Source organism: Dermochelys coriacea, chromosome 11, assembly GCF_009764565.3.
Source record: "Dermochelys coriacea isolate rDerCor1 chromosome 11, rDerCor1.pri.v4, whole genome shotgun sequence".
NCBI classification, from domain to species: domain Eukaryota; kingdom Metazoa; phylum Chordata; order Testudines; family Dermochelyidae; genus Dermochelys; species Dermochelys coriacea.
In genome coordinates this window covers 43,250,234-43,271,258 of record NC_050078.2, presented here as the reverse complement: position 1 = coordinate 43,271,258, position 21,025 = coordinate 43,250,234, and the positions used below count along the sequence as shown (strand labels likewise).

Here is a 21,025-nt window from a genome sequence, read left to right as displayed (position 1 = left end):
TAAAGTCAAAAATAGGGTGGTTGTTGTTGTTTTTGCCATCTGCAGCCATGGAAATGTGTACTGTGTTTTATTTACTCCAAAATGAACATTCAAAGATCTTGTAAAATTTAAGACTGTTAATACATACCTCTGAAATGCACATAGTCTGAGCCTGGTAAAGTGCATAACTTTCTTCTCCTTTAGAATGAAGTCACCCTGCTGAGAAATGAAGTGGCACAGCTGAAACAGCTTCTTCTGGCTCATAAAGATTGCCCTGTAACTGCCATGCAGAAGAAATCTGGCTATCAGAGTGAGTAATGTTCCATTACCTATAGCCTTAGGCTGCATCAGTGAAATACTGCCAAAGTGAACTGAGCAACCATTAAAAATGAGAAGTGCAGTTATAATATTTAACATTCAATATATAAAATTCTGCAAGCTTATTGCAAGACAGGAATGAATATATGACATTTTGCAACTATTTTTCTAAATGCTTTCAGTTTAAAAATGTAGATTATCTGAAGTTTAAAGACAGTTTTTGTTGGTTTTTCTATAATAAGTGTATACTCATAATACTAAAGTACTCTAAGCTGCAATAGCTGCTTCTAGTATATACGATTAAAGTATTGACCATATATGGTGAACAATCTCTGTAATGCATTATCTTAGGTAAGATGAAAGGTCCTTGTTTCTTCCATTTCATAATGAGATTTCCATTGAGGGGAGGGTAACAGCTGTCCTTATTTACTAGCACATCCAGGATCAGTCAACCCATTAAAATAATCAGATGCAGGTTCCTGGCTCTTACTGTATGCTGTCCCTGAGATTGTTTTGACTTAAAATAACTGTTGTTTGTCATAAGAATTTAAGACGTTTGAATTTTTAAAATAGGATTCTAATAGTGAAGGACTTACTGAGAATTCTCAAGTTAAACTGAAATCAGTAAAACTGTAATATTTTAAGGAAATAAAGTTTGTTATTCACTTAATTTTTCACATTTGAAGCATTTTAGAAGTTAATTGTGCTTTTCTTACTTCTAACTTCTTTTTTTGGATATGATGCACAGAGCTAGAACCAGCTGCTGTTGTAGAATAAATGGCCAATTTTGTCCATTGTACACAAATTCATAACAAATAACTGAGCTGGGAATGCATTAGGCAGCATTCATAATATATAACCCACAGCTTTCGTTTTTATGATTTAGTGATATGTCAGGATATTTGTAAATGTGAAGATTGTTTCTGCCATATGTAGCCACTTCATTTTAATTTGCCAGTGTCAGTAATTCGGGAGAATAAAGGAACATTTTGTATTGCATGCAAACAGTTCCTCAGGTGCTTGCGATAAAACTTAATGGCCACCATCTTTACTTGTAGTCATTGTAAGCAGTTTCATCAGAATGGGCAATATTTTTTAATTTAAAAGATTCAGGAGATTTAGCAACTCTCTGTTGCCATATATATTTAGAACACTGATTTTGTCAGTTTGAGCTTATAAATCTTAGTCCTTTGATCTCCAGTCATTTTGACAGGATGGAAAATAGCATCTTGGAGTAAATTGGAACCATATAGAAATATGTTCGGGATTTATATTAACAATGATTGCTGCAGGGATGAAGCCATTATGGCTCCCATCTGACAGAACAACATAATTTCATAAAGAAGCTACTAGGGGATACCATTATGCATGCATGGTTTTCCTAAACAGGCTAGGTTTCTTGAATTTTGATAGTTTGAAGATACATATGTTTCTCTGGATTTGCATGAAAAATTATTAAACATATGCATTTTTAAGTAGACTGGCGGATAATTCCAAATTAAGGATTTTTTCATTAAAATTCTAAAAACTAAATGTTTAGTAATATTGTTGACCTTCGTACTTGCAAAAGTGCTACAGTATTTATAAATCACTGCAGATCTTGAAGGTCTTAGGCTTGTCTTCATTATAAAAGACAAAGTAAGACTAACTCACTACGAACCAGAAAAGAGAATGTAAAGTTGATAAAATATCTATTATTGAAAAAAGGAACTACATTTTAAAATAAGTATAAAAAGATGTTCAGAAGGGAATGTGCAGGCATAGTTCACTTAGTATTTTTTTAAAGCCTTTGGCATATTGCCACACAAAATAATGATCTACAGGATTAGTGTAATGAGTAATATGGTATGGGGATGAGCTAGGTACAGTATGTAAGTAGATAAAGAATGCGCATACACACTGAACTCATCTCACTCTGTATAAGTGTTATGTCCAAAGCACTTCACAATATCTCTGAGAGAATTAAATAATATCTTAATTTTACAGATATTGGGGCAACACACACAAAGTGACTTGTGCAAGACTATATGATGAATCATAGCAAGTACCAATTAAAATGGTTTTAGTTAATGTTTGTGGTTGTGGCATGAATAGAAAATAACTTCAAATCTTTAAAAAAAAATATTAACCAAGTTGTGTCCTATCTACATCAGCAGCATGACCATGTTAGCTGAACTTTTTAAAAAGTATTAAATAGTTTATCATCTTGTGTGATATAAAAGAGGCAGAATTAGAATGCTCCTGCAGTACAAGGTATTGTGTGCTGCTGGGACACAGTTAATTTATATCCTGCAGACATGTCTTTAACAATTCAGTCCACAATTTAATGGAGTTTCACTTAAAATGCACTTAAACAGGCAGAAGCAAACAATGGCATTGCAGGATTTTCTGACATTTGTTTAGATATCTTTAAAAGATCTTTTGAACAACTTCTGCTTCACATAGAATGAAAAACACAAGTACTAAGGTCCCTCTTTCTTGCTAGCATTTGCCAGTTACTTTAAGTACCTTTCACCTGCTTCTGAGGGGTGATGATGACTGAGAAACCAGAAAAGGCAAAAAGAGAAGTGATTACATTTCATGAGGCTGTTTGGAGGAAACCCTGAAGCAATGTAAGAGCTGTCAGCCAAGTATAAATTCATGTCCTTCCCAAGCAGATATGCTACTGGTCAGTTGTTTAGGAAATTTCTTGAACAAGCTCTTAAAGACTTAAACAAAATTTTAAAATGGTATATGTAATCTACAAGAGAAACCTAAACCCTATGTTTTCTATCCATAGTCCCATCTCAGACCCAGTTTCAGGAACAAACTGCTGCAAAACCTATATAGTCTCTTAAACTTCTTCTTGGTGTGGAGGATGGGGAGAAATGAGGGAGGATGAATAATCTTGAAGGGGCAGAGGGTAGTTGGAGAGTTGTAGGTGTGAGGACATTACTTCTGTTTGTTAGTAAAGATTCAGGAAGCTTCCAGAACGCAAGATGATTGCATTTGAATAAAGTTTAATAAAAATAGGGACTGTAATCGAGTCATGATTGAATCAAACATTTTTTGATTCCTGGTCTAGTTAATTGTAAAGAAACAATTGGGGTCCAGCCATTATAATAATTGTCAATCCATTGCCTACAAATTGTTCAGGATAAGTCAACCCCTTCAGTGGTTTAGCCACCACCCTAGAGAATTTTCTAGCTACTGTAGAATTGCCTAGATGTTGACCTACATATTCCCATTGTCCCCATGCTCCCTCAGTATCTGCTTTTATCTCTGGAGACTTCATCTTCAGTATTGCACTCTGCACTTGACTCTGTCCATTCTCTGCATTTGCACCAACCTTATATAAGCTGTCACAACTGTGTGAATAACTGATTTTTTTGGTTTGCTGGCATTTCCAGAAAAAAAGAGCAGCAAATGAAAAATTGGAAGGAAAAAAAAAATTGGAAAGAGTGAAATGTTTTGTTTGACCCAAAACATTTCACTTTTGAGCTTTCTTTTAAAAATAAAGTTGAAGGAAATCTAAAACAAAGTCATTTCAAATAGAAAAATCACAGTTTTCGTTTAGAAAATATGAAAATGTTGGTTTATATTTTCATATTTTTCAACTAAAAGAATATAGCAAAATTCACACATTCACTAAATGTTTTGATTGATCCAAATCTCCATTTTTTTGTCAAAAAACTTCAACCAGCTCTAGTCATACTACACCTTTGGCAGAAAGTGTTTGCAATTTTTTCCCATTTGGATGACTGACTAGTGTGTAGCAATACTTTTTAGTGTACCCAGAAGGCATTCGCCTATACTTTGAAGCTTGTTGTGAATTTCTTCAAAATACCCTACTTCCAACACATTCTAGTCTATGTGGTAGCCTACTTCCAAAGTGAGTGGGCAGAGCCCTCCTATCTATAAGAAGATGGTCAAAATGAAGCAAGCCTTACAAGAATTGTGAAGTCACCAAGACTGCAGTTTTTCCTGAGTTTTAGTTGGAGCCCATCAAGACCACTGAATTTGGACAGATTTACTCTATCAATGCCACTCTGTCATGGTGGCTTCCAGATTTAACTGTTCCTACATTTGGATCTCAAGACACTGGCCCTAAGAGCTTGGCATATAAAAGGTTAATTGTTCAATAGCTGTGTCAGAATGCAATTCTATCTTTTTTTTTTTTTTATACTCTGGAAAATTTCCCACCTCCATTTCCTACTTCAGATTTAGGAAAAAAGTTTCCTTTGGTGTCAAGTAGTTCTCTAAGTGCACTATATTTCCACTGAGTAGAATTTTTTGCTCTTCAAAGGGAAGTTCTTAATTCCAGCCTTTGTCTGCCTTTGAAATGCCATGCTTCTAAATTTTGAGCTGTCAGAGACGTGTAGAGAGCTACCCTATGGGGTAGCATCCCATTTCCAAATACTCCTTTATAGCCGTTGGCAGGATAAAATCTTCAATTGTGCCCAAAAGTTACCACTTTTTTTATTTTAAATGAGCATTAAGTCTGAGTGTTATGTAGAGATAGTAACATCTGTGTTAGTGTCCCCTTCCAACTTTTGGTTTCTGAAAGCATCTCAACCAAATGCTTTTATTTCTGATTGACTCAGTATGCATATTTGCTCATTGACCTCAGTTAGCTTCTTTGTCTTACTGACCTTTATATAGTTATTCATAAGGGTAAATTTTGGTACCCATTTCCTTCCATTGCATAAGTGGTCTCCCCCAATGTTCACCAAACCCAGAAAATTGTATTCCCCTCTCTTTGCCGTATTCCTTCCAGTAATAATACTGCATTCATTCTTTTCAGGGGTTAAATTCAAGGGATGTGTATGTTTTTTGGAAGGGGATATGAAACAGAGGATGCAGCTCCCCCCTACTCTGCTAAAAGTAAAGGGAGCGCTCCATTTGCTGGCCCTTGAAAGGTCCACCAGAGTTCCCTTTTCTCTCTGGTGGGTGATGTGAAGGACTCACCAGGCAGGGGACTCTGAAGTGTGAGCAGCAGAAGGAGCTGGTGTATAGGTTGAGAAATTTCTGGGACTTTCAGTATTTTCTGTCAATGGGTGGAGCAGAAACAGCAGTACCTGACAGGGGAAGAAGAGGTTGTCAGCTGGGAGTCCCCATTGTACATCCTTTTCTCCAGTGATGCTCCATCCACTACTTCCTTATTCTCTCCAAGAAAGAAGGGACACTTCACAGCTCTCCTGTGAGTTTCATAAAATGTTGTTTTTTAAATCTCTTCATTTTGTAAAATACAGGAAATTGCATTGAAGTTTCCATTATTTTTCAGGGACAAATCTCTAACCTCTTTGCATCTCTCTTTATTTGGCTTTACATCAATAAAGGTTTGTATACTGCTTGAAATGGGGTATGGAATACCAAAGATGTGACCATTACCAAATGGTGCACACTGAATGAACTCTCTCTCTCTCTCTCTCTCTCTCTCTCCCACCCTTCCTCCCTTTCCTGCTCCCCACCATGGGTGGCTACGGCCCTGTTTAGGGACTTGGACAGCTTTTGAAGCCAATTGTTCTATCTACTTTTTCTTTCTCTTGCTGCATTCCCTTGCCACGTGATCTTTTGAGATGTGTGAAAACAGCCACCAGTCAGTGAGCTTCCCCTCCTATCCTGATATCATTTCTGTCTCCTTTGATGTTTGAAGCATCCATTTAAAAAAAAGAGCATGTTTTTGTGGACTTTGTTATCTAAATTAATAGGGATTTTGTAGCAGTCTGTTCCAAAGGGTCAGCACTGCACTCTTGAAATAGGACTCATTCCATAAACACCGTAAAAAACACCGTAATAGGGATTCAAACTAAATGTCTATCCCAAATTTAAAAAAAAAGAAAAAAGAAAAAAGTAAGACCAAAAAAATGCCACCATGGATAAAGAGTGGAGAGTAAAAGTGGTGAGAAGCAAAAAGGCGCAGTTTAAAAACTGGAAATCAGATCCTACTGAGGAAAATAGGAAGGTGCATAAACATTGGCAAGTCAAATGTAAAAATATAACGTGTCAGGCCGAGAGAGAATTTGAAGAGGAACTAGCTAAGGACACAAAAACTAACATTACCCTATTTTTTTAAATACATCAGAAGCAGGAAGCCTGCCAGAGTAAGTGGAGCTACTGAACGATCAAGGTGCCAAAGGAGCACTCAAGGAAGACTGACTGCCACTGTTCTTCCCTATTTGCACTTTAGAAAAAATAATCCCAACTGTACATTCAAACTGATGAGGTCTAAACAAGCTTTAATGACTCAAGAAAGCAATCTAGGAGTCATCCTCAATCTAGGAATTATCATGATAGTTTCCTGAACACATCTCTGCAGTGGCAGTAAAAAAATCAAAACACCCCAAAACTAACAATGTTAGAAACCATTAGGAAAGTGATAATAAAACAGAAATATTATAATGCCACTTGAAAAATCCATGGTATACCCATACCTTGAATTACTGTATGCAGTTCCAGTTGGTCCATCTCAAAAAAGTTATATTAGAATTGGAAAAGATGCAGAGGACAACAAAAATTATTAGGAGTATGGTACAGCTTCCATGCAAGAAAAGGTTAAGAAGACTAGAGCTGTTCATCTTAGAAAAGAGATGACTAATGGGGGATATGACAGAGGTCTAAAAAATCATGAGTGATATGGCAAAAGTGAATAGGGAGGTGTTATTTAGCTGTGCACATAACACATGAACTATGGTAATCTGATGAAATTAATAGGTAACAGGTTTAAAATAAACAGAAGGAAGTACTTCTGCCCACAATGTACAGTCAACCTATGAAACTCATTGCCAGGGGATGTTGTGAAGGCCAAAAGTATAACAAGGCCAAAAAAATTAGCTAAGTTCATTGAGGATTGGTCCATCAATGACTATTATCCAACCCATTCTCTAAGTGTCCCTAAACCTCCATCTCCCAGAAGCTGGGACTGGACGACAGAGATGGGTCACTCGAAATTGCCCTGTTCTGTTCATTCCCTCTGAAGCATTTGGCACTGGCTGATGTCAGAGACAGGATACTGGGCTAGATAGACCATTGGTGAGCCCCCGTATGGCCACTCTTATGCTGTTATACTAGTTAACATTTCTTTGGAATACATTTGCAGGGCTGCCTACTTGCATGTTTGTCTGACTTTGCTTCTATTCAAGCAATACTGTGTAAAACGGTTACTTTCTGTCTCTGAAAGTAATCCCTTCTGAGTGTGGATATAGGACTGCTATAAAGATCTCATTATGTTGTGGAATTGACTTGCTCATTAGTGAATTTTCATTCTTGCAACTGGTATTCCTGCACTGAAAAAACCTCAGCCCACAGTAATCTACCTTCAAGGTTTTTTTGTTGTCCGTGCTAGGTTCTTAGTTATTATCGTAAACTTTGGTGTATCCTTCCTTGGACAGTGTTTGTTTTTGTCCTTTTTAGTTTTGGATTCAGTTTTTCTATGCATTCCCTATTCAATAAAAATCTTTATTTTGAAGAGCCATTTTAGAATGGAGCTCTTTTCCTCCTTAACCTCTAGCTAGGTGTCCGTCTCCATTTCAGTTATTAAGTGCAAAAGTAAATGCTTTGGAAGTTGCCGCAGGAGACTCAAGCAACATTCTAGGAGGCTTGGGATGGTTCCAAAAAAATCTTGCAGTTAAATTTATCATTCAACCTTCCATTTTTATATGAGCAAAAACCTGTTGTGAACTGAGATTTCTTTATCTGAAAAATACCACTTACAGGTAAAAAATCTGACTTTCTCAATTTGTCACTTGATAATGCCTGTTCAACAATCTGACTAATCAAAAATAGAGATTACACAGTGAACCACTTAATGGAAGAAGAGATTTAATTAAAACTCTAATTAATTTACCAATTATCACATATAAAAATGAAATAAGTTTGATGTCTAAACAATGTTCTCATCTAAATATATATGTTTATCAGATAATCTGTTAAGTGGATTTCACATCTCATATTGGCTTCCTTATCTTCTAAAATGCCCTATATATAAATGAACTTTCTCTGCTCTAAATGAAAGGATTGTGTTGTAAAATGTAACTGATGCATTTATTGAAAGAATAATTCCTGTTAAATCGTGCCTCTGTATTTAAAAAAAAAAAAACCACTAAATTTGCACAGGAAGAAAAGTTTTTTGTTTTTTCAATACTTGGATTTTGTGATCAAAAAAATTATGGACAGTAATGTTTGGGTAATTGATTTGAGTAGTTCATTGATTCAGAGCAAGCCAAACAAAAGAAGTTCTTGGATGTCTTCAGATTTTTAATCTTTTATATCATGCATTAATTAGTTCTTATTGGCAGATATTTAAGTGCTAAGCAAAACAAATGGAATTTCACCCTGTTGAAAGAATGAAGATTTTGCATATTGAAAACTTTATTGTCCAACTGAGCAATAGCAATTTACTGTATTACAGAGTGATTTTCATAAACATTATTAATTATCAAACTGAGAATGATTCTCTTGCTAAATTACTAGTCAAACTGCAGTATCTTGTGGTTTTTAAAAAATCTGAATCCAATTAATTCACATAACTATAGAACTGGTGGCATTTAGACTATAAATACTGTTTGTTCTCATATGTGTGCATCATTAGACTCAGGTGTGGTAGTCATCAGCTCCTGCACTAGATGGAAAATCAACCAAAAGTAACTGTGGTTTTAAATAGGTGGTAATAATCATTTGAAAATGTACCTGTATCCATAAATATTCTAACCTTCTATCCTGGTTTTTGTTTATCAAAAAATACGAACCAAGTTACCTGTTCATCATATATATATATATCAATTATACTAAAAATAAATGTTTGACCAATGTATTTGTATATGTGCTATTAATTGTGATTATTTACAGGACTCTTATGTTAGTTGAAAAATTTTTATGAATATTTTAGGAAAAACAGCAAGTGAATTTTTTTTTCTTTAGCTGCAGATAAAGATGACAGTTCTGAAGACATTTCAGTGCCAAATAGTCCACATACAGAAGCTATTCAGCATAGTTCTGTCAGCACTTCCAATGGAGTAAGTTCAACCTCCAAGGCAGAAGCCGTAGCCACGTCAGTTCTCACCCAGATGGCGGACCAGAGTCCAGAGCCAGTGCTTTCACAGATTGTTATGGCTCCACCTTCCCAGTCACAGCCTTCAGGAAGTTGATTAAAAACTTGCATTGCAACAGTTTCTTAGATATACATTTGTGACTTTAAAGGGAAATCAAGATCAGTCTCCATCTAAAAAAATATGTAGCTTAAAATTACTCATTTTTAAAATTTAAATTTAAATTTGGCTTTAAAGATGGGCAGATGAAGAGGAGACTGATCAGCAGTTTCTAGTCTCCTTGCAGAAGATGGATTTTTTTTTTTAAAAAAGATGATTTACTAGTTATTTTCTGTGCTCAATGTGTAAAGTGTGTGTAAAGTACAATGTGGTTTATTTCACTTTTCATTTGGTATTATTTCAACCAACTTTGGGGTGAATTATTAAAGCTCATCCCCAAGACTGTGATAGTAATATTATGTGACATTTTATACCAAAGTTCTGCATAGTCCCTATTGACTTTGTAATGTTGGCAAGGTTATAAAGCACTAGGCAAGAGAAAAAGACAGTAATAGTACATTTGCTTTTAGTCTTTTTGCCTTTTTATTGTTTTGCACATTATGAGAGAGAGAGAACATTGGGAGAAAATGTTTGCTTTATATCATGTGTAGCATTTTGTTTGGCTTATTAACTGTTTTGGTTGGTTGGTTGTTTTTTTTTAATTGTTTAACAGGGCCAGTATGGTGTAGGGACATACAGTACTTTTGTGCACATACCTAAACTAGATGAGGGTCATTACTAACTAGATTTTCTTTAAAAACTGTTGCCAATTTTTTCAACACTTTAATTTTAAAGCGGGAGCTTTATTTCTGCTATCAAAACAATGGTCTACAACTACCCTTTGAAGACTGTTTACTGTTTTGAAGTAGAAAACAGTAAAAAGATATTGTACAATAAAGGGTTATCAAATATGGAATAATTTTCATAGCTAGCTTGATACATTGTGGATTTTTGAATCACAGACTAAGGAGTTTACTCATACACGAGTATGGATGCCAGAAAAGCCTAAAAAACCTTTGTTAAACACTTTTTCCCTTCTTCTTTGTCATTGTCTTGTATTTGCAAGCTAACTTGTACTTAATTCTTGTGTAAGCATTGTCATCTTTTAGTAGCAAAATTTTGATACCTTTCTTGTGGAAAAATCAGTATCTACCATATCTTGGAAACAATGTAATTATAATGTGGTGTGTATGTGCGTGTATGTGTGTGAGAATGGTTCAGTAGTTTATGCCAGCAATCTTTGCTTGAATGTTTAAAGATGCCTTCAATGTGATGCTGGCTGATGGATTGAAGTTTAAAAATGTTATTTACAGTGTGAACTTGGATAACTAACATTCCATGATGTACGTTTGTTTCTGATGAGATGATTGTAGGTACACTTTTTCTCATTATCCAATCATCTGTAGGATATTGAGTTTTTTAAATGTGCCATTACCTATTTGGATTCTGTACTCATGTTCAAAATACAGTACAATATTTTACAACAGATTATGTTGGGGAAAAAAGTAGATGTGTGCTTTCAGGTCAGAAAACTTTGTATAGTAGCAAAAGAGTAGCAAATTTTGGCAGTAAGACAGGATTCCATTATGTATATAACAAAGATTTAATGCATTTATAATGGGTTGTGTAGTTTATTTTCTCTTCCTTCTCCATGCTACACTGTCTTAAATCTCAGTGCTATCAAATTCCTTATGAGATTCATTTTTAAATCTATGAAATGTAATTGGTAATACAGAGGAAGAACATAATTTGTATAATATACAATCATACTATAATCAAAACTGGACAAAGACATATCTGAATTGTGTGTATATCATTTCAGTGCTGTAAGTGTGAAAATAGGAATTCTAAATATTTTGTATTTTAAAATCAAGGAAGTAATTTTTGAGTTGATAAATCCATATGTTTAAATTCTTTTACCAGTTTCATGGGGAAAAAAGTTAGTTACTGAAAAATTCCGCAATGGTAAAATATACCATAAGTCTTGTGAGAAAGGAATTTATCTCAAAGGCACAAAATGTGAATTACACAGGAAAGCTATACAGTTACTATGTTTCATTGTAATTTTGGTGAACTAGATAAAACCTCATTGGTTACATTATCATTCTCTTTCCTAAACACTAAGGCATTTTTTATCTTATTTATGCAAGTTATTTTTTTTAATAAAACTGTGTGCCTGTAAAATAAGTCTACATAAGTGTGAAGAGACATGTAAGCATTTAATGAATGGGGCTGGGAAAAGAACCATAATAAACATGTCTGTGTTCAGCAAATAGAGAAAACAGTTATTAGTTGTACAACCATGAATTCCGTTTTGAGACATATGTGTCACTATTTCTGTACTTATCATTTTGAGTCTTTACATTTTAACATGTTTCACAGACTGTACTGTTTTCTTTTATGTGCAATTTGCATGAGTAAATCATCAGAGAATAATCTTTAAATTATGTTCCTATTTTAATGAAATTACATCTGTTCTAAAAAGGTAGTGGTGTACTCAGACTTCTTTCTCTACGTTTTTTTCTCTAATGGTTGTTAGCATTTATGTGGAACTCACCACTAGAGTGTCAGTGTTACATTAGATAAACGTAGAACAACATCCCTGTCTTCTAGAGAAGGAGTCAAATTCCATTCCTCTACCCTTGGATTCAAACCACTTTGTTTAGAGGAATTATTCTTACATCATTAGTTCCAGGAGCAGAAGATGGGCATCAGAAAGGAGTCTTGCAACATGACCCATAGGTCACTGATGTGGTTCAACCTGATTTCTGTTGGCAGTGAGTTCCATAGCAGAGTTTAATGTTTTTTTTTGTGTGTCTCAGCTAACAATCTGTAAAGTTACAAAAGTAATGTAAATCTACAGCTAACTCATATAATCCCTTAATAAACACAGTAAGTATATAGAAAATAGATACTACAAAATACTACAAAAATTATGAGCATTCAAATTTAAAAATAAAATGTTCCCCTTTTGTTTGCTTTTTCAGAACATTTGGGTTGATTAAGTATTATTCTCATAAATGTTTGTGAAAAGCATATTACAACTTTACATGCTCACATTGAAAGTGGTGCATTCTGTATGGGTCACCCCTTAAAGTATAGAGCAGGGATCTGCAAGCTTTGGCCTGCGGCCCGCCAGCGTAAGCCCCCTGGTGGGCCGGGCTGGTTTGTTTACCTGCTGCATCCACAGGTTCAGCCAATCACAGCTCCCACTGGCCATGGTTCACCTCTCCAGGCCAATGGGGGCTGCGGGAAGCGGCAGCCAGCACATCCCTTGGCCTGCGGGCTGTGTGCCAAAGGTTGCTGATCCCTGGTATAGAGAGAGGGTTCCCAAAATCTCTCCACAGAGTGCTGATACAGAGGCAGTAAAAAAAAAAAAAGCAGACAGGAACCTGACTGCATCCTTTGAAGCTAGATTTGCACACGCAATTATTTTGTGTAAAATGTGATAAAATTCAATTTAAATTCTGCATGTAGTCATTCATTCTTACAGAAGTTTAATATAGGAAAATTGCTTCAAACGAGGCCTACATGATAAAGAAAGAGAAATGTAACATTTTATTATTCTTGCTTTTCTCCCAGAGACATTCAGATACCCTTTTGCTTCATCAAACTCCCTTCCTGCTTATAGGAATTATATTCACCACCTCAGGAAAGAGTAACAATACCATCAGTTTTATGTGACAAATCACTACTCACCACCATTGTTCAAATATTGAGTGCAGGGTCAGACCTAAGTAAATAATTGACTGTGTGTGTGTGTGTGTGTGTGTGGTTCTGGGGCCAAACTTGGGGGGGGGGGGAGTTTGGTTTGAACTGAAACTGGATTTATTTGTTTTTTCTTGCAGGAACAAAAAACTCGAAAACAATTCATTCAGCCCAAAACAGAATTTGTTCAAACCCAAAACCGTTTCGTAATTAGCTAAATTTCTTTACAAAATGGATTTTGAAATAAGTCAAGTTTCATTTCAAAATGGTTCAAACACAGTTTTAGCATTCAGTGTCAAAATGGCTGAAAGAGTTTAGACATTTTAAAAATTATTTTCCATTTCTTTTTCAGCTGTTGATTTCAATAAGTCTTGGTACCACAAGGAAGCTCTAGAAGACAGGAAGAAAGTTAATGTGCCAATATTTAAAAAGGGTGAACAGGATGACCCAGGTAATTATAGGCCTGTCAGCCTGACATCAATCTCAGGCACGATGATGGAGCGGCTGATACAAGACTTCACTGATAAAGAATTAAAGAAGGATAATATAATTAATGCCAATAAACATGGGTTTATGTCAAACTAACTTGATATCTTTTTTTTAATGAGATTACAAGTTTGGCTGCTAAGGTAATAGTGTTGATGTAATAGACTTCTGTAAGGCATTGACGAGAATAATATAAAATGAACATTAAATAGATTAAAAGTTGGCTAACTGATAGCTTTTGAAATGTAATTGTAAATGGAGAATTATCAAATGGTTGTTTCCAGTGAGGTCCCACAGGGATCAGTTTGTGGTTCTATGCTATTTAACATTTTTATCAATGGCCTGGAAGAAAACATAGTCATCATTGATAAAGTTTTCATTTAGGAGTGGTAAATAATGAAGAGGACAGGTCATGGATACACAAAGAGATCTGGATCACTTGATATGTGGCTAACTATAAATTATACTTCTAGGAACAAAGAATATAGGCCAATTTACAGGACAGGAGATTATCCTGAGAAGCAGTGATTCTGAAAAAGATCTGAGGATCGTGATCGATAATGAGCTGAACACCAGCTCCCAGTGCAATGCTGTGGCCAAAAGGGTAATGCAGTCCTTGGATGCATAAATGTTAATCTCAAGGAGACGAGAGGTAATTTTATTTCAGCAGCAGTTGCACCAGTGCAAAATACAGAAATACTGTGTCCAGTTGTGTGTCCACAAATTCAAGAAGGCTGTTGATCAATTGGAAAGGGTTCAGAGAAGAGCCACAAGAATGATTAAAGGATTAGAAAACCTGCCTTACAGTGATGGATTCAGAGTTCAATCTTTTCAGTTTAACAGAGAGAAGGTAAAGGAAGTACTTGAGTAGTCTATAACAGAGATGGGCAAACTACAGCCCATGGGCTACATCCAGCCCATAGGACCCTCCTGGCCAGCCCCTGAGCTCCTGGCCCAGGAGGCTAGCCCCTGGCCCCTCCCCTGCTGTTCCCCTCCCCTTCAGCCTCAGCTCACTGCGCTGCCGGCACAATGCTCTGGGCAGCGGGGCTGCAGATCCGCAGCCTGACCTGGTGCTCTGTGCTGCACAGTGGTGTGGCTGGCTCCAGCTGGGTGGCACATCTGCCTGTTCTGGTGCTGTAGCGCCGCCAGCCATCTGTGCTTCAGGCAGCACGGTAAGGGGACAGGGAGTAGAGGGGGTTGGATAGAGGGCAGGGGCGTTTGGGGTGGTGATCAGGGAGCAGAGGTGTGGATAGGCTTTGGGGTGGTCAGAGGGCAGGAAATGGGAGTTGAATGGGGGCAGGGGTCCCGGCAGGAAGGAGGGGAGGGTTGGATGGAGCAGCGGGGAGCAGTCGGGCAAGAAGCAGGGGGGAGTCAGATATGGGGTTGGGGCTGGGCCACGCCTGGCTGTTTGGGGAGGTAGAGCCTCCCATAACTGGCCCTCCATACAATTTCGGAAACCTGATGTGGCCTTCAGGCCAAAAAGTTTGCCTGCCCCTTGTCTATAAGTACTTACTTGGGGAACCAGTATTTAATAGCGGTCTCTTAAATCTAGCAGAGAAAGATATAACACAATCCAATGGCTGGAAGTTAAAGCTAGACAAATTCAGACTGGAAATAAGGCATACATTTTTAACTGAGAATAATTAACCATTGGAACAGTTTACCAAGGGTCATAATGAATTCATTATAACTAGAAATTTTTGAATCAAGATGGGATATTTTCTAAAAGATATACTGTAGGAATTACATAGGGGAAGTTCTTTGGGCTGTGTTACACAGGAAACTAGATGATCACAATGGGCCCTTCTAGCGTTGGAATCTATTAAGCTATTTGCTGAATTTGATCTGAATTTGTGAATAGTTTCCCCCCAATTTATTGGCAAATTTATTATTTGCCCCCAAAAAATTGCCAATCAGAGGCTTCACCAAAATAACTGTCGCTGGTTAGTTGTTACTGCAATGTAGAATCCTAATGGAGATGAGTGATGGATAGCTTGCATCTTGATGTAGTGAGTTGATGTAAATGAGTGGGAGGTATAGGGTTAATTTCAACTACCTGTATCTTGTATCCACTATGATTTTACATCTTGATGTAAAAAACACACCTCTTTTGCAGTGAAGACATAGCGTACTGTTCACAGCAAAACTGTTTCTAGTCAATCTAGTATAATAAAAGAAAAAGTCAATAAAAGTATCAATTTTTTTTAAGAAAATGATCTGGCTACAAACTCTTCATAACCATGGGTGGAGTAAACAATTCGTTCAGATCTAGTGAATACTTGTTGCCCACTGCAGAATATCTCGGACAAATTGTACTCATAGAATCATAGAATATCAGGGTTGGAAGGGACCTCAGGAGGTCATCTAGTCCAACCCCCTGCTCAAAGCAGGACCAATCTCCAACTAAATCATCCTAGCCACGGCTAATCAGTACTCTGATTTCTAATCATCTTGTCATCTTGCTTCTTCATGCCCCTAGTCCCCTTGTTGTTTTCCCTCTTGTTGCTGCCCTTTGAAGTTAATAGCTTAGTAATAGGACTGTCACATCAGAGGTAAATAGGTTTTGGCTCCTTCCTTGATCCCACTTCTCGGTTCATTTGCACATAGTTTTGCTGGTTAAAATATCTTAAAATTCTATCACTTTTAAACTAAAAAACAAACCTTTCTACTGAGCTATTTTCATGGTATCACACATTTACTGCCTGCAGAAAAATGATTAAAATGGCATTTTATGTATCCAGGTTAGATCCAAACTCTAGAATTAATTTGCTATAGACAGACAAAAGTACACTGACAATAGAACTTGCTACAGGGTGACAAGGAGAAAATATTTCAAGGAATATTTCCAACACACCTCTGACCAACATATTAACCCACAGAGACCTTCCTGCCAACACTACAAAAAGAAGGATTCTGGGTGGACTTCTCCTGAAGGTCGAAACAGCAGCCTGGATTTCTACATAGACTGCTTCCGCTGACGTGCACGAGCTGAAATTGTGGAAAAGCAGCATCGCTTACCCCATAACCTCAGCCATGCAGAACACAGTGCCATCCACAGCCTCAGAAACAACTCTGACATCATAATCAAAAAGGCTGACAAAGGAGGTGCTGTCGTCATCATGAATAGGTCGGAGTATGAACAAGAGGCTACTAGGCAGCTCTCCAACACCACTTTCTACAAGCCATTACCCTCTGATCCCACTGAGAGTTACCAAAAGAAACTACAGCATTTGCTCAAGAAACTCCCTGAAAAAGCACAAGAACAAATCCGCACAGACACACCCCTAGAACCCCGACCTGGGGTATTCTATCTGCTACCCAAGATCCATAAACCTGGAAATCCTGGACGCCCCATCATCTCAGGCATTGGCACCCTGACAGCAGGATATGTTGTCTGGCTATGTAGACTCCCTCCTCAGGCCCTTGGTTACCAGCACTCCAAGCTATCTTCGAGACACCACTGACTTCCTGAGGAAACTACAGTCCATTGGTGATCTTCCTAAAAACACCATCCTAACCACTATGGATGTATAAGCCCTCTACACCAACATTCCACACAAAGATGGACTACAAGCCATCAGGAACAGTATCCCCGATAATGTCACGGCTAACCTGGTGGCTGAACTTTGTGACTTTGTCCTCACCCATAACTATTTCACATTTGGTGACAATGTATACCTTCAAATCAGCGGCACTGCGATGGGTACCCGCATGGCCCCACAGTATGCCAACATTTTTATGGCTGACTTAGAACAACGCTTCCTCAGCTCTCGTCCCCGAATGCCCCTACTCTACTTGCGCTACATTGATGACATCTTCATCATCTGGACCCATGGAAAAGAAGCTCTTGAGGAATTCCACCATGATTTCAACAATTTCCATCCCACCATCAACCTCAGCCTGGACCAGTCCACACAAGAGATCCACTTCCTGGACACTACGGTGCTAATAAGCGATGGTCACATAAACACCACCCTATATCGGAAACCTACTGACCGCTATTCCTACCTACATGCCTCTAGCTTTCATCCAGATCATACCACTCGATCCATTGTCTACAGCCAAGCTCTATGATATAACCGCATTTGCTCCAACCCCTCAGACAGAGACAAACACCTACAAGATCTCTATCATGCATTCCTACAACTACAATACCCACCTGCTGAAGTGAAGAAACAGATTGACAGAGCCAGAAGAGTACCCAGAAGTCACCTACTACAGGACAGGCCCAACAAAGAAAATAACAGAACGCCACTAGCCATCACCTTCAGCCCCCAACTAAAACCTCTCCAACGCATCATCAAGGATCTACAACCTATCCTGAAGGACGACCCATCACTCTCACAGATCTTGGGAGACAGGCCAGTCCTTGCTTACAGACAGCCCCCCAATCTGAAGCAAATACTCACCAGCAACCACACACCACACAACAGAACCACTAATCCAGGAACCTATCCTTGCAACAAAGCCCGTTGCCAACTCTGTCCACATATCTATTCAGGGGATACCATCATAGGGCCTAATCACATCAGCCACACTATCAAAGGCTCCTTCACCTGCACATCTACCAATGTGATATATGCCATCATGTGCCAGCAATGCCCCTCTGCCATGTACATTGGCCAAACTGGACAGTCTCTACGTAAAAGAATGAATGGACACAAATCAGACGTCAAGAATTATAACATTCAAAAACCAGTTGGAGAACACTTCAATCTCTCTGGTCACTCGATCACAGACCTAAGAGTGGCTATCCTTCAACAAAAAAGCTTCAAAAACAGACTCCAACGAGAGACTGCTGAATTGGAATTAATTTGCAAACTGGCTACAATTAACTTAGGCTTGAATAGAGACTGGGAATGGATGAGTCATTACACAAAGTAAAACTATTTCCCCATGGTATTTCTCCCTCCCACCCAACCCCCCACTGTTCCTCAGATATTCTTGTTAACTGCTGGAATTAGCCTACCTTGCTTGTCACCATGAAAGGTTTTCCTCCCCCCCCCCCCCCCCCCGCTGCTGGTGATGGCTTATCTTAAGTGATCACTCTCCTTACAGTGTGTATGATAAACCCATTGTTTCATGTTCTCTGTGTGTGTGTATATAAATCTCTCCTCTGTTTTTTCCACCAAATGCATCCGATGAAGTGAGCTGTAGCTCACGAAAGCTTATGCTCTAATAAATTTGTTAGTCTCTAAGGTGCCACAAGTACTCCTTTTCTTTTTAAGGAGAAAATACACTTTAATTAATTAGTTCCTCTAGATAACATTACGTTTAAATACAGTGAGTCCTCATATATATCAATAAAATGTGATGTTAAATTAAGCTGAACAAGATTTTAGATAACTCTTTGATATATTTTACATACATTGGAGGAAATGGACCTATTTTGAGAAACTAGAGTTTGTCTGTATATAGCTATATCTGTTGTAATATGCTATCTGCTTGTCTCTCACTAGTGAAATGAAAAGGAGTACTTTTGGCACCTTAGAGACTAACAAATTTATTAGAGCATAAGCTTTCGTGAGCTACAGCTCACTTCATCGGATGCATCCGATGAAGTGAGTTGTAGCTCACGAAAGCTTATGCTCTAATAAATTTGTTAGTCTCTAAGGTGCCACAAGTACTCCTTTTCTTTTTGCGAATACAGACTAACACGGCTGCTACTCTGAAACTAGTGAAATGGTTAGCAGTAAAGAGATTTGTTTTGTAGTATTGTAAATGTTACTTGTCTGTATTATCTGTGAAAATTCTTACTGTGTGTTGCATCATTGCCTGTGTCAGCAATTGTGAATGCACTAATATATACTGGCAGTTAGCTTTTTAACCATTGTTTCATGTAACTGCACAGAACAGGCCTGGACAGCACTGCTGATGGTCACAGGAATCTTATCTACACTAGTCTGATGGGAAATGTTTAAGAAACAAAACAAAAAGGGTTCAGTTGTCTTCCTGACTTTTTGGGTCCTGGCAACTGCTGCACTTGAGGGCAGGAATGCAGGAGGCATCTCACTTCAGAGGCATTGTCCCATTTGTTAATGATTTATTATTAAAATGGCGACTGTGCACTAAGATCTGTACAAGACAAAGGAAAAACAGGGACAAGTTTAGACACCATAGGTGATAATCATGCAGAAACCATGTATTGGCCTTACTTCCCTGAATCTTTCCCAATCTGATTTTTTTTCCTTTAATTTCCACCTGTAGATGTATTTCTTTTATATATCTGGATTTTTTTACTTTAGCTTTGCTTTATATTTTCCCGGAGCTTTTCCTTTTCTTTTTTTCCTCCCCCTCCACATTTCTATGCAAAATGGTCCTTATAGCTGTACAGTTCCTTGCCCACTACCTTTTATTGTTTTCCATTTTTGTATTTTGTTATGGGTTCTTTTCTGTATTTTTTTTCCCCAAATGCTTTTCCTGGGTTTTAAAATCTTATTTTCCTTGTTTTCCCCGGGTGTTTTTCTCCAGATGGGTTGCCCCTGTAATTGTTTGTTTGTTTTCAGTGGGCTACTCTGCATATTTTTTCATGCTTTTTCCTCATTTTTTGCTTGCCTCTGGCATATGACCTCTAATGACCTGCCATTTCCCCCACACACACCACCTCCCACTCCCCATATTCCAGCAATGAGCAGCCAAAGGGAGCTTTTTCTGCTGCCTGTATACCTGGAGTCTGATTTGACATGTCAGCATTTTGCAGCCTGTATACACTGCAAGATACTCCACAGCACAATGCAAACCAAAAAGTTTATGAAGGTATAATTTTTATCTCTCTCTAGAACAAACCTGTCACATGGATTTCATACTGCATTTTTAGATTTAATTAAAGTATATTCTGGAATGACTTTGCAAATACATCATGCTTTTACAGAATTTTCAGTGTGGCATGAAAATTAGCAGTGACGCAGAAATCAGGAGCCCTTGCAACTGAATTTAGCTTGTGTGCACCACATGGGGCCCTGCCTTCAAGTTATTAAAAACAAAGCATGACTGTGCCTTTAAAAGAGGCTTTTTAATCTCCCAATTGTACGGCTGGTATAGGTCTATCACTCAATAAGATTACAGTTCGTATATTAACAACTTGATAGTTTTTAATTTATTTCATTTGCTGTAAAACATCTCCCCATCATCTTTTGCCATTTTTGTAATAGCATTCCATATTTTATTTGCTATACCTGCATATAATTATTTTCTGTTAATAACTTTTTTTTTTGCAGGGGTGGGATAGGGGAAGGAGTGGTCTGTACTTTCTTCAGTTAGTCAATAAAGCTACATAGTTAATTTTTATCTCAGAATGAAGATTTAATCAGAAAAATGCAGTGAAATGAGTATGCAAGAGCAGTCATTGTTTTAGCCTGCCCCCAAGCAGAGTAAATACAATGGGTGTGAAAATGTATGGTAGGCTTGTTGAACAAATTTGAATGACGGCATTCAAATCTTAAATTTTACAGCATAAACTGGCCTCTCAA

General features: G+C 37.6%; 1 protein-coding gene across 50 annotated transcripts in view; it reads left to right on the top strand.

Moving 5' to 3' along the window:
* The window catches only part of ATF2 (activating transcription factor 2), a 95,751-nt gene extending 82,070 nt beyond the window's left edge, over positions 1 to 13,681 (top strand). For 19 of the 50 annotated variants that reach the window (XM_043505324.1, XM_043505330.1, XM_043505319.1 and 16 more), the window contains 4 exons: positions 184 to 289; positions 9,196 to 9,290; positions 12,052 to 12,139; positions 13,423 to 13,679. In XM_043505324.1, the coding sequence (XP_043361259.1) occupies positions 184 to 289; positions 9,196 to 9,290; positions 12,052 to 12,139; positions 13,423 to 13,655 (522 nt within the window). In that variant the 3' untranslated portion in view covers positions 13,656 to 13,679. Of the gene's footprint in view, positions 1 to 183; positions 290 to 9,195; positions 9,625 to 11,975; positions 12,273 to 13,422 lie in introns of those variants that run through there. The other 31 variants (XM_038421149.2, XM_043505364.1, XM_043505360.1 and 28 more) reach the window with 9 other exon arrangements.
* The last annotated feature ends 7,344 nt before the right edge of the window (positions 13,682 to 21,025 follow it).